This window comes from Ailuropoda melanoleuca, chromosome 4, assembly GCF_002007445.2.
Source record: "Ailuropoda melanoleuca isolate Jingjing chromosome 4, ASM200744v2, whole genome shotgun sequence".
NCBI lineage: Eukaryota > Metazoa > Chordata > Mammalia > Carnivora > Ursidae > Ailuropoda > Ailuropoda melanoleuca.
Genome location: NC_048221.1, coordinates 33,770,610 through 33,785,311, shown reverse-complemented (window position 1 = coordinate 33,785,311; position 14,702 = coordinate 33,770,610). Strand labels below are relative to the sequence as shown.

The window sequence follows — 14,702 nt, the reverse complement described above, 5'->3', positions numbered from 1 at the left end:
ACTCACCTTTGCAGCGCAGAAGCAGTGGAGACAATATAGAAAGGAATGGGCATGGCTCTGCCACGATAAATCTTCGTTCCAAAGACAGACAGTGGGGCATAAGCTGTAGCCTGGTGTGGGTAGAAAAGAGGTCAGCAGCAAGACCTAGAATTCTGGAAACTCCCCAGGGTCTCTGAGTCTAAGGCCCCCTCCATCCTTAGCTCTGTCTGAACGGTTTTGTAAAAGTCAAGAAAGGTATGGGCGCTATTAAACATCTAACTTTTCAAGGAACAGATTAGCAGTGAGAGCTCAGTCATTGCCCCACGCAGGTACAGAATGATGGGCAGTGATGCGCTGATGTCCCATATCGGAAGCCGTGGAGTTCTAGAGTCAGGATTACAGACTAAAGTCTCACACTGCCAAAATTACCTCTGAAGATCCCTGAAATCATCCATGTGTTAGAATATACATGGATTACAAGCCATGAGGTAGACTGAAGGAAGGCATGAAAGGAANTCACACTGCCAAAATTACCTCTGAAGATCCCTGAAATCATCCATGTGTTAGAATATACATGGATTACAAGCCATGAGGTAGACTGAAGGAAGGCATGAAAGGAAAGTCCTTGCAGATGTTTAGGCATATAGAACATCCTTTCTTTACAAGAATGGTCCTCTTCCTAGTGGGTGTAGAATTGTAGGGCATTCTTGCTTGCCAGAAGATTTGTTGTGTTCTAGTTTAATAGTAAGACTCCCATACCAACATAATATATATGTTGCTTTTTTTAGGGGTTAACATAGTCGAAAGCAAAAGCGTAAGCCCTCAATGGATATATGTTAGACTTGGTCCTCAGCCTTGCCTGCCTGAGCCTAAGTCCATGCACACCATCCTTACAACCCGGCCTTCAGCTTCCTGCCAGTACAGGCGGTGGCTCCAGCCCGCATCCTGAGAATCCCTGTCACACTCACACCTTCAGCAGTGGTTTCTTCTTACCATGGCAGAAGAAATTACCGAGGAATATAGGGGTACACGGGATATAGTCCCGTAGGATAGCTTATGTCATTCTTAATTTTTCTAAAATGTGAGGGACACAAGGCATTTCTGGAAGATACCATCCAACTACAGTACCTTCCCAAGGTCACTCAACTTCTTGGTGACCAAACCAGGTGTAAAGTCTGTTTTCTCATCTGTGAAATGGGAATAAACCTATGGCGGTCTCATGGGGTTGTTGTAAGAAGCAGATGAATTATTAATTCACCTAGACAGGCCCTGGGTCAGTAAATGTTAGCTGCCATCCTTACCTGAGCTCTTGTTCCTAACTCGACCGAGATGGGGTCTCTGGGGGCTGGCGGCAGTGTGCCAAGCAAGGTGTGAGATACCGGGTGCACGTCGTCTCAAACAAGGGGAGACTGCTGAGGCAGCGGGACTTTACCTTGGATTTTCAATGAATTATTCCATTTTTAACAGTACAATAACAAGACAAAAGAGATGTGATAAGTTATCTAAATTTACATGTCACCAAGAAAATGGACCTCTTCTATCTGCTTGTCACTTGAAAGGAGAATAATGAAAGGATCAAGGGCAAAAGGACAGAGACCATTTTTGGAGGAATCTGCTGCTTTGTAGAATTTGGTTTCTTTTCCAATGACCTCCTCCCCCCCCGCCCCCCCGCCCCCCGCCCCCGGTGGAGGGGGGAAAGATTCCATTTCTTAGAGACAGGGTCGAAGTATTTGAGGATTTATGGCCCGTACTGACTGTCACAACAGCTCTGCCATCAACAGTCTGTAAATGAATCACTTTGGCTGTATGCCAGTGAAACTTTATTTAAGGACACAGAAATTTGAATTTCATGTAATTTTCATGTATCACAAAATATTATTCTTCTGATTTTTTTCCCCAACTATTTAAAAATGTGCAAACTATTCTTAGCTGATTTAGATCAGCCCTGACTTAGAACACCAGACCGAGAGTCAGACCTGTAATTGTTCACTGGTTATTTGACCTGAACAAATCATCTAACATTTCTGGGCCTCAGTTTCCTCTAGTAAAAGCAAGAGACTTATCCTAAAGGTTCACTAGGATTCCTTCCGGCATTAAAAGGCCAAGTTGTGTGGTTGTCTTGTGGCTTTGCAGTCAGATAAACCTGGGTTCTTAATCCCAGCTTAGGCTTTGACTTGCTGGGGGCATTGAGCAAGTTCCTAAGCTCCCTAGTTCCTCAATTATCTCATCTGTAAAATGGGGATAAAAATGAGGTCTTCTTTAGGGTTGCTATGAAGGTTGAAGTGATAGGGTAATTGTGAACCCCTTAACTCATGTACCCAACAGACATTAATTGCACCTAGTGTATACTCAATAAATGCCAACTATTGCATTCTTCAAAACAACACAGAACAAAACCTGATTTCCTGTTAAAATATCCTTAAAAAAAAAGAAAAAGAAAAAAGCCCAGCTCCCATGTACATCCAGACTAGAAAGTAGTTTTCTTCACAGCCTTGTGATAAAAGGGTGGCCCAGTTGCGGGGGAAGGGGCTGTGCTTTTTTAACAAAACCCAGTAATTTCTGTCCACTGCTGTTACCTTCTCCTGCAGGTATTGAAAGCAGAGAACAGATCTGCCTCTCTGTTTACAGCTCTCTCACTCCACCTGGTGGCAGGATGTCAGTGGTAAAACATGCACCAGCGGAGACTTAAAAATTTAATAATTATTCTTTTTATAATATCCTGTACCGGTAGAGCAAGATTTCATTATCCAACCATTCCCCTTTGATTCTCCGTGCATTGCCAGTTTTAAGGCATGCATTGGGTAGATAACTGCTTAGCTTAGCAGCTTTTCAGCAAGCAGATGTTAAGAAGTGCTTGAAGTTGAACCAGCGTGAGTCAATCAGTTATCTGTACAGGTGGTTATTAAAACTGTTGTCCTGCAGCCTCATTAAAAAGCAATGCAGCATTTAATAAATATTAGAACATGTCAACAGCACTATTTAAATGTGGGGGAGAGATCAATTTCCTTTGTAATTGGGTACACAGGCATAAACACTGTCTTTGGAACTCTTAATTCCGTGTCAGAGTTTAAAGCAGCTATGGGGGTTTCTATTTAGAAATAAAGGCAAGGAAGGGGATGGGGAGCAGGTGTCAGCCACCTGCTGAATCAAGAAACCAACCTCGAATATCCAAAGAACAGCGTTAATGAAAGGAACCCACATACCAGCAAGAATTTTCCCAAGGCTTCCCCCTTTCTCTTTTCCAGTGACCTCCTTTTAAGGCTGCTGGTTTTCTTTTTGACCCTCTTCTCTGTGTGTTCCTACTTCCCCTTGGAGCTGCTCTGTCACAGGAACGAGGTGTGTGGGCAGCGGGGCCTACCGTGGCCTTGCTCCTTCTTGGCCTGTCTGCAGAAGAACAGTCCAGGGAGAAACCAGCCTGGATGCCAGGACAGAGTGCTGGCAGGGTCAGGACAGGGGCTGATGCACTGGGGACTTGACGGGCTCACTTTTTGCCCTTGCTCTCTGTATTTGACTCTTGTCTATACTTCTTTTCATGTGTCTGTCCCTCTGGGTTATTCCTCATGACTCTCTCTTTCTTTACCACCATCAACTCTTTTCATTCCCCCCTCCTCCCCTCCCTTCTCCTCTCTCCTTTTTCTCCTCTTCTTCCTTCCTTTCCCTCTCCCTCCCTCTCTCGTGCTGGGGTTCTGAGTATGCCTAGCCTGTGCTTAATAATTAAGGCTATAATTAAAGTGTAACTGCAAGCATAATTAAAATTCACTTTAATGGATCCTGGAATTGTGAAGCAATTAGGCATTCTGATATGGCCCTGCAGGAACAGCTGGAAGGAGAGAAGGGCCCATTTTCCCAAGGGCTGTCCCACCCGCCTTCTTCTGGCCCCGCCCCCTAGTTGTTAACCTTGAGCAAGGCCTCAGGGCAGGAGTGGGCGGAAGGCCAGCAGAGCGGCTGAGCCAAAGGAGTGGCAGCAGCTTGGAGTCCTCCAGGGCACCGCAGACAGCCAGCTTTTGTTCGGTCCTTCTTAGAGGAGGAGGCCACTATAGAAACCCCTGGAGAACACGAGAAAACTCAGAAACAGTCTCTCCTTATTTTCAGGTTGCTTGGGGCCTCTGTTTCCTTGCTATTAAAAAGGGTTATTTGGAGATGGTGGGCCAGCAAAGTGATCAGAAATGCACCCTCCCACACTACACCTTCAAGCACGCTTGCTGGGTATGCGTCCGCCCCTCTTCATTCAGTCCATCAACAAGTGCGCGCTGTGTAATAGATACTGTGCTAAGTGCGGCGAGATCCTGGTAGGCCGGCCTGACAAAACGTTAGCACTCAGAAGCTTATGTTTGGTGGGGAAGAGAGAAAAGTCAGTGAGCAATCCCAGTAGTGCTATGATTCTGGAAGTACAGGTACTCTAGAAGCTCTTTTACAAGCCCCTGCTCTAGTTGGGGGGGTTGGGGGAGTAGTGACAAGGAGGGCATCCCCAAAGAACTGCCATTTAAACAGGTATCTCATGATTGTTTGGGTTCAGCCGAGCAGAGAGAAGGCAAGAGTTCTGGGTGGAGGACTCAAGGACAAGGGCCCAGCATTTCTGCAGGTTCATGGATTTCTCAATCAGTCAGGTTTCCCTTTGAGAATACCTGGTGCTAAGGTGTGTCCTGAAGAAGGTGTTAATTAAGGAACTGATTTAGTCGGGTTTCTTGGTTGCAAGGAAGTTAGGTTTCTTGTTCAAGTAGTCTCAAAAACCTAAAATGGTCAAGAGCTGATTTCATCCATACCCATGGAAAGGAGTGCAATTAAAACTGCACAGACGGTCCTCAGAATGGACAGGAGCCAGGACACAGCTGGCCCCCAGGAAGAGGAAGCTGGGGCGTGGAGGCCGTACTCCAGAGCATCACCCCGGCACCCTGCACACCTGACAGCGCTCCTCTCTGCATGTTTGTGCTGCCTTTCTCTCGCCGGCTTGCTTAGAGCTGTGTAAGTCCTCTTCTTGCTGCCCTGTTCTATTTCATATATGCTCCCCATTCAGATTCATAGCAGAGCAAACCTAACTGGACAAGCTAATGACCACCGTCTGTATTTGGACCACCCTTGGATCAGGTGCAGTTGTGCTGTGGGAGCAGTCCATATCTGCCTCGGGGCAGAGATCACCATGTGGTCCCTCCTCCAGCAGGGGACAGCGGGTAGGGTAGGTATAGTCAGACAGGAAGATTGGAAAAACCAGACCCCCGAGTCGTACCTGATCCTTGCATCATTGAAGTTTAGATGATCTCATGCGTGGGAAAATGCTACAGATTTTAAATGTCAAACAGGAGTCACCAGGAAATCAAAACAGAGTGAGAAGAACAAAGGATTTTGAGACTGAATCCTGCCAATCACTAAGCCTCAGTGCTCTTGGCCAAAAAAGTAAATAAATGAATAAAAAGAACTCATTTATAAACACCTGACTCACAAGGTCTTTTAGAAACACCAAACTCAAAAGTTCAAAGTCTCAAAGTATTGTGGGAAGACTGAAAAACAGAGATTTCTTTTTATTATTGTCAGTGTGATTATGATGACGATAATATTTATAAAAAATGTAAGAAGGGGTCATCCAGGGTTCAGTGTGGATTTTTCAAGCATTAGGTCCAGAAATCATTCAAACCAGTGAGAGTTCAAGTTCAATGATTATTCCACTATTTTCTCACTATTACTAGCCATGTTAGCTAGACTTTGACCTTTAACTTAATTGTGCCTCAGCCCTCCCTTCTGTAAAAGGAAAATAATAATAGTAGCTATCTCAGGGTTGCCATTGAGGAGCAAATGAACTAATATACTTAGGACCCTGCAACAGTGTGTGACACCTGCTAAGTGAGAGCTGCTGTTATTGCTTTGCTTAATGTTATCACTCCCACTGGCACTGCTAATTCTTGTACCAGTGCAGCTACACAGAGAGAACGTGGCAGGCTTGGGTAAGATCTGTGTCCGCAGGGCAACTCTCACCAAAGAAAGGTAGAGTCAGAGATGAGGAATGTTCAGGCAGGGGAACCTACTTCTTGATGCATGGGGTTCTTGGGGGCTGTCTGTTGAGATTGCAGATGCTCTGAAGAGAAAGGAAGAAGGGAGAAGAGCCTTTTTTTATCCTAAATTAGATTTCTTCCCTAGCAGAGAACCCTAGTCCATGCCTCTGTTGAAGGAGATAGAAATTTACATATTTAACTTTCATTGACCTGGTCCAAAGACCAATTCCATTCTGTGTCATTCAGGACTTTGCCTCACGTTGCGTCACGATTCCATGAAAGCCCTACGCACAGACTAATGTCAGAATTCTTTAGCCTAGTATTTAACACCTGCCACTGTCTGATCCTCTGTCCTACTTTTCAGCCTCTGGCACCTTGTCTGAAACTTTGCCAAATGAATCAAAATGAACACTGAGGTTGTATTAATGAAATAATAAATCTTAATATCTGCATTAGTTAAGTAACCAATGTGTAACACATTGCCCTGAAATTTAACAGCTTAACACCAGGNATTGCCCTGAAATTTAACAGCTTAACACCAGGAACGTTATTGATCTGGTTTCTGTGGTAGCAAATCTCGGTGTGACTTAGCTGAGTCCTTTGGCTCCAGGTCTCAAAGCTGCAAAGTGTCAGCCAGGGCTAGGGTCCTGTCAAGACTCGACTAGGGAAGGGTCGCTTCCGAACACACTCACATCGTTGTTGGGAGGATGCAGTTCCTCGTGGGTTGTCAGACTGTAGGCCTCAGTTACTCCTTGGCTTTTGGCTGGAGGCAGCCCTGAGCTCCTCGCCTTGTGGGCTTCTCCATAGGGCAGTCCACAGTATGGCAGTTTGCTTCATCCAAGTGAACGGAGTCAGAGGGAGCAAAGAAAGAAGTCATGGGCCTTTGTAACTTAGTCCTAAAGACATTACATCACTTTTGCTCTATTCTTATTCATTAGAAGCGAGTTGCTGGCTCCACCCACAGCGAAAGGGATTACACAGGGGCATGAGCAACCAGAAGTGGGGATTGATCATAGGAGAGCCATTTTTGGAAGCTGCCCGCCACACTTACAAAGTAACATGTCAATTAAAGTAATGCTAGTTCCTGTAGCAACATGTAAATGCTGAAATGTGAGTCTTAACGTAATAGAAGTTTCTTCATCATTCATATGAAGTCTAAGAGAGTGAGTGTGTGGGGTGCTCTGCTCCACAGAATTATGCTATTATCCATGCTGAAGAAGTCATTGCCATCTTCAAAGAGGAGACTTACAGGGTTGTCTTGGCTGGCAGTATTCCAGAAGGCAGACAGGGAAAACCGGGTGACTACAGGGAGGGGCTCACATTGGCGATTTTTATGGGTGAGTTTATGTCCACTCACAGGCCCTTGGCCAGAACTCAGTCATGTGAAACCACATAGATGCAAGAGGCTGTGGGAAATGTAGTTCCTGGTTGGGCAGCTACCTTCTGGCAGCACCTGTCCCCTATGGAAGTGAAGCATGAACCTTTGGTAGACAGCCAGCCAAGTCTGCCACAGATGCACAGACATTTATGAAATCCTTTCACATGTATTATTTCATTTACTTCTCATCACAATATGTGCTATCAGCATTATTCTCATTTTAAAGCGGAGGAAAGGCAGGGCGTGGGAGGCAAAGGGAGATGGAAAGAGAGAATCTTAAGTTGGCTCCATGCCCAGCACAGAGCCCGATGCAAGGCTGGATCTCTACCACCCTGAGTTCATGACCTGAGCCAAAATCAAGAGTTGGGACGCTGAACCGACTGAGCCACCAAGGCGCCCCATTATTCTCATTTTATAGACAGGGAGACAGATTGGCATATCTTTAGAACATTTAGGCTTATATAACTAGAGAGAACAGAGTTCGAGTTCCCATCTCTGCCGCTTACAATCTGTGACTGTGGGAAAATGATTTAAGCTCTCCATGCCTCTTGTTGTCTCATCTGTGAAATAGGGACAGTAAGATCTAGGCATCAGCATCATAAAGATTTCATATGCTGCTCGTAAGTCACTTAGCATTATATCTGGCATATGGAAGTGCTTACTGAGTATTAGTTATGGGCCAGATGATCTTAATGTCATGTCTGGAGATAAAGAAGTTGAGACTCAGAGGAGTTACAGGATTTACCCAAAACTATTCAACTAATACACGACAGCCAGGATGAGAAGCTGGGGGTTTTAACCAACAACTTCCCTATCTTTTGGGTTATTGCTTTCCACAGAGGCCATTCGGCACATTGCTGTGGAAAACAGCAGTGAGTAAGCCTTGAGCTAAAGACACAGTGCCAAGTGGCCCCTTCCCCACTGCTGTGGTGGCCCCAGGGTCCCAGGAGAATCAATACGACACCACCTTGTTAGCACAGCTGTTCCTCTTTAACTCCGCCTTTGCCTCTTTGTATGAAACATGCTGACCCAGTGCCTCCTTTTTTTTGTGCACATAGGTCCTCCAAGGCCTCTATTTCAAGGTCCTTGTTTATAAATAGGCCCTGTCTTGCTAACTAGAAAGAAGCGCAGGAAATGATGTAAGATGAGGTATTTCATTAGACTCTTAAATTTTATCACATTACTCCTACGGGCTCGTTTGCTCTGAAAGAACAGAGAAGCCGTTTGCATGCTAAACAGTCAGTTGCAGACACACACCTTTGGGTGGCATAGCTTGCCCCCTAGATGCTACAAATCCAGCAGGAATGGGACACCGAGACACCCCCTCCGAGACTGCAGCGCTCTTTTCGGGTCCTCTGCCCTTTCTGTCAGCGTGGAGAGGACGCAAAAACGGATGTGTGGAATACTGTCATTGTTTCCAAAGCAGTGGATTGGTGGCCATCAGTGGGTAGGTTCTCAGCACTTTAGATGAGGTACCAATGCAGACCCTTCGTTTCAAGAGATCTTTAAGACAAATGACTTCTGGCATGGGCCAAAACCGCATGAATGCCACTTGACTGTAGATTATCAGCAGAAATTTCGGCTTTTATCAGTAAAAAAAAAAAAAAAAAAAAAAAAGTCCATTAGTCTCATACAATTCCTGTCTTTCATCTTGTTTTCTAGCCAGACCACCCCTTGATAGAAATCTTGCCACATCATCTTCCCTGTCAATGACATATTAAAACATATAATTAATTCATTTCCTGATGAAAAGCTAGAGATTGGTTGGTCCTTGCATCTTCATGTGTTACTTTCAATATTCTGTACCATCCCATCACACCCATTTGCCATTCTCTGGCTCATGTTTCTCACATAGCTTTTTCTTTAGATCCCATATTCGGATTATTCAAGCAAGGGACGAATCTGTTTCAGAGGATTTTCCTCTTTCAAAGTAGTTGACTAAGTAGTTGTTAATCTGTCTTTGTTCACAGTCTTATAAGAACATCATTATTTGGATTTTTTAAATGCACGAAAAAATATAGGTAGCATCTTTATAATGCCAGACATTTGAGGTGAAAAGAGAAGAAAATAAATTTATCATCTGGATATATCTAAATAGCCAAATCTGGATCCTAAATAGCTGAAACCGAGTTGTAATTAAATTGTGTTCATGAGACCTGGGCATTGCACAATTTCCAGTCTTAGGAAACTTCCCAGGGCACCACCTCCAGTTTCATTTCAGTGACTGTTCCCCCTGCACCCCCCACCTTCTAGGAACCAATGTCCATGAGGCCCAGAACATTCTCAATAACAGTGGACTCCCCATTACTTCGGCCGTCGACCTGGAAGACGCAGCCAAGAAGTCTGTAGCCTGCGTGGCTAAGAAGTGATAACTTGTCCTGACCCTTTGGAGGAAGAAGTCCATTTTGCTATAAAAAGTAATGTTTCTGTCATCACTGTGAAGGAAATGATTATCCCATCGGGAAAAAAGGGAGAAGGGATGAGCCACAGGATAAATCACTGTGCCTGAGATCTTAAATCTGCATTTTCTTGAATAAGACAGCTAGACAGCCTAAATAATCTGATTTCACTTAGAATCTTTATTAATGTCTTGTTCTCGTACTTTTCCATCATGGTCAGCCTGCTCAGTAGGCATTGTTTTCCCAGCTTTGGGGGAGCAGTCTATTTGGCCGAACTGTGTGTATATACAGAGAATTTGAGATCAGAGCCTGGTTCATTTACAATAATATTAAATAAAAAAAATTACATGCTGTAAAAACTCAAACAAAATTACATTTGACAGCTTATCAAAAAGGCACAGCTAAGACATTCAGAAGTGTTGCACACTGCAATGTCTTCTATAAGTTTCTAATTCCAACACACTTAGAAAATCTGCAAATGTTCCAAACATACTGTTGTTCAGTGGAAGATCCACATTAATATCCCACACGTATATTCTACCGTTTGCCTTAATATTGAAGATACTGTTTACCTCACACTAAAAATAAAGCCGGAAGCCTTATTTGCAATTTTGGCATAGAAGGTTCTATCCATTGTCAAAACCAAAGAATGCCGATTCTTATGGAAATCTCCATAATTAAGTCATTTCAAGACAAGACAGTGCTGAAGATCAAATTATGTTGTGTCAGTACTTTTTCTCCCCTCCCTTTTCCCTCCAGAATCTACCAGCTGGGAAAACATAATTGAGAGAATGTGGCTTTTTCTCATAATGTCCATTTTTGTGGTGGGAAAGAATTTGAATTGGTCTTTGTTTAAATTTTGGTAAATTTTTATCTGTACACAAATTTAAATAAAATTATGTTTTGTAAATTCTAAGGTCTGTGTATTTCTCATTTTGGTCGATTTCATTCCTCAAACAATTTTTCTTTTACATCTTAGGCGTGACTCCAAAATTAGAGAATTTGGGTTGTTACAGGATTATTTCAGTTTCATTCAACTTTGTCAACAACCATTTCTGTTAGGAGATTATGCAATGAAAGAATAAAAATTTTATATAAACCAGAAGCCCAGGTAAGTGTCACAGACGTCCATCAGGTTAAAATATGACTTCAGTCTGCAGAACGCTAAAGGAAATATATACACATAAACTTGTCCTATTTAGTGAGACTCAGTTGTCAGCATTAAAGGTTTTTCTCTTAGTGTACAAATGTTTAGCAGACCAAATTTTTCTGTTTGTTTTTTTATCAGTTTACGCTGTTCTCATAAGTCTCACATATGAACAACAGTTAAAAAGTCATTTTTTTTCTAGCTCCATATTTGCCATGGAGAGAAAAACTATTTGATAGATCAATCTTATGTCCTTTTTTAATTGTTATGCAATGAATGAAAAGTATTAATAATGTCTTTTTAGATGTGTTTTGGTTCTTGATCGCTTGATAACCAGTTAGTGTGGTAAAAGAAATCATATATACATTGTCAGTTAGACAAAAATCAGCATATTTGTATTTTTTGCCCTTTGTAAAAGCCTGTGTTCCTATAACTATATACTGTTGTTTCTAATCCAATTTGGAAGAGGAGATAAAGGAATTAAGTCATTTGTGTGATTATTTTCTGAAAGGGTTAATAACAGGAAATAGTTCTTTATTTTCAAGTAAGTGGTTATTTGTCAGAATTAAGGTTTCTTTTTTTCTCTCTTGGAAGATCCAAATGTCTGAGTTTGTGTTGCTCACATGGCATCTTGGTGCTGAGCACAGCATAGTTTCCTTAAGTATTTGTAGAATGAATCACTGATATGTGTGTGTTGACCCAGCTATTGTGACTGATGACACGGGATAGAATCGGGGACAGTTGGTGGTGTTGATGGATCTGAAGTCTTCCATATGTTGTACCTATGCCAGCATTCCCTACATTTCTGACCTTCCAGCATCCCCTTTAAGTTTGTCTCCTGTATTTTATAGAAGTATGAACAGTAATTTCCTTTAAATCAGATCAGTATTTTTTAAACTTGGCCCTGTTCTAGGCAAGAATATCCATAAAAGGAGGTGACAGTCTAAACACAGTACTAAGTATGCAAGAAGCTTACACTTTTTACTTGAACTGCTTTGCACAGGAGATTTTAATGGATTTGCTAGTCTACACATCATTCTCCTGGAACAAGCATCAGATATAGAGATGAAAGTCCTTACCCTCCCACTTACCAACATTCACTTCTTTTGAGTTGATTAACCTATGGTATTTGTCCAGACTCTTGTAATGACAAAAACCTAGCTCAAGTTTAAGAAAAATGGGGGAGAGGGGCGCCTGGGTGGCGCAGTCATTAAGCGTCTGCCTTCGGCTCAGGGCGTGATCCCAGCGTTCTGGGATGGAGCCCCACATCAGGCTTCTCTGCTGGGAGCCTGCTGCTTCCTCTCCCACTCCCCCTGCTTATGTTCCCTCTCTCGCTGGCTGTCTCTGTCAAATAAATAAATAAAATCTTAAAAAAAGGAAAAATGGGGGAGAACTGTTTTGCTCTTGTGATTATAAAAGACAGAGGTTCTGGTTACAGTTAAGGCTCATCCAGAGACTCAAAACCTCAGAACTCGGACTCTGCATCTCAGAACAGCTTGTTTCGTGTTGGCTTCATTCTCAGCCCATTTCCACAAGCTGGCAAAATGGCTGCTGTTCATGCCTGGTATATATTGTCAAATTGAGCATCTCCGAAAGAAAGAGAGAGAGCGATGAGAGAGAATGAAAGGAAGGAAGGGAGAAAAAGAGGGGGGAGAGAGACAAAGAAAGAAAGACTGAGGGAAGAGGAATGAAGGAGGGAAGCTACTTTCTTCTGGGAGTTATAAGAAACATCTCAGAATTTGGATGACCAAATATTTTTGGCCAAGAAACAATCCCTGAACCGGTCCTTCTGTCCAGGAGTTTATAGGGCTGTGATGAGTCTGTGTTAAATACCAACCTTGTTGGCCTGAGGTTGAGACCAGCCTGACCCAAACTATCAGAGCTGAGAGTGAGGGAAGGAAGGGTAGTTTCATAAGGAAGACTGGAGATCTACTAAGAATAAACAGTGTATGCAGGGAAGGGAAACGAAGAGATGATGGCCACACTCATCAACCATGAAGCAATGAGGCTGAACAAATTATTCCATAAGGATGCTTCCAACTCTAGAATTTCATGATTCTGTTGTATTAATTTCTTACCAGTTCTCTGAAGTACATATTTACCCAGACACACAAGATACTAGGTCTTTTTGTATAGATGTTAGTTGAGTCATCTAAATAGTTGACCTTACTTGGTTAGTCTTGAACAGTAATGTCCGTCTCAGAAATAACAACATTATGGCACTTAGGTCAATTTTGGTTTTATATTTAAGTTTTAATTCAATTCATAAATTAGTAAAATAACCAGGAAACTTTAAAGGATCTGACTAGATCTGTGAATCATTTTTAATTAGTCCTTTTATGATTTATATGGTGTATACAACCCTCTCAATTTGTTGTCTGAGGGAGAAAATCATCCTAAAGAATTATATTGTTTTTTTATTCAAGGTCTTAATAAAACTGAGAAGAAAAATTATGTTTTGACATTTCTAAATTAAACATTAAAAGCCTGCGAACATTTGCAGGATGCAATCTATGTTCAGAAAACTAAAATAAATGAAAAAAATATAATAGTGGTTTAAAAAAAAAAACAGTGTGGGGAAGAGCAAGGAAGAATATGTTCTGACACATTGTTCTAGATCTGGAGTTGGCAAATGAAGACCTGAGGGGCTGTCTGAGTAAGTGAAGTTGTATTGGCACACAGCCATGCCTACTGATGTTCCTATTGCCAATGGCTGTTTTCATGCTGCAACAGCAGAGGTTAGCTAGTTGTGATAGAGACTTTATGACCCTAAAATATTTATTACTTTATTTTATGGAAAAATAAATGGGTAAATTCTATTCATCTAGGTAAAATAAGAAATATTACTCCTAAAGTGACAGCAACAGATTATTGTTTCCAAACCAGAAAAGGCAGACTTAGACATTAAAGTGAAACAAATGAGTAAGTAGGAAATGGGATCTCTGATCTTTCTGTTTTAAACCTCAGGAGAATTTAGTAGTCTACAAAAGGCCATTTGCCAGTGAAAACTTATTGCTTTATGTTACTTTGTGTCTTTTCATCGCCACCAAAATTGCCTGCAGGTAGCTTGGTGTGCTATTGAACATGTGCTGTCCTTAACTACTTACAGGTGTGTTGGAATAATATCAAATCATGGCTATGAATATTGAACTCCCAAAGAGCTATACCTATTGAGTCATCCTCAAAGTGGTCCTTGCTAGAGACTGTTGTGCATAATTTAATCTTGGGTCCTGGAATGATAAGAAAGCAAGAAGAATGTGATTTCAGTGCACCTGATGCCCACCACTGCTGCGGGGGCATTAATTCCATTTTACCATGGAGGAAATAGTAACAGAATGAGATAAAAGTTGTTCTGCTGAAGTTGCATACTTAGTGGCAAAAATTTAGGCTTCTGGACTTCTGGTAATCCTATCACTTCCATGGCATCGCTGCCCCAANCCTTTCTCTCGCCGGCTTGCTTAGAGCTGTGTAAGTCCTCTTCTTGCTGCCCTGTTCTATTTCATATATGCTCCCCATTCAGATTCATAGCAGAGCAAACCTAACTGGACAAGCTAATGACCACCGTCTGTATTTGGACCACCCTTGGATCAGGTGCAGTTGTGCTGTGGGAGCAGTCCATATCTGCCTCGGGGCAGAGATCACCATGTGGTCCCTCCTTCAGCAGGGGACAGCGGGTAGGGTAGGTATAGTCAGACAGGAAGATTGGAAAAACCAGACCCCCGAGTCGTACCTGATCCTTGCATCATTGAAGTTTAGATGATCTCATGCGTGGGAAAATGCTACAGATTTTAAATGTCAAACAGGAGTCACCAGGA

General features: G+C 42.5%; 1 protein-coding gene across 2 annotated transcripts in view; it reads left to right on the top strand.

Annotated features, from left to right (window-relative positions):
* SUCLG2 (succinate-CoA ligase GDP-forming subunit beta) overlaps nucleotides 1-10,656 on the top strand; it is a 280,881-nt gene extending 270,225 nt beyond the window's left edge. For both annotated transcript variants that reach the window (XM_034658624.1, XM_034658625.1), the window contains one exon: nucleotides 9,595-10,656. In XM_034658624.1, coding sequence (XP_034514515.1) covers nucleotides 9,595-9,710 — 116 coding nt within the window. In that variant the 3' untranslated portion in view covers nucleotides 9,711-10,656. The remainder of the gene's footprint in view (nucleotides 1-9,594) is intronic.
* Nucleotides 10,657-14,702: the final 4,046 nt, after the last annotated feature.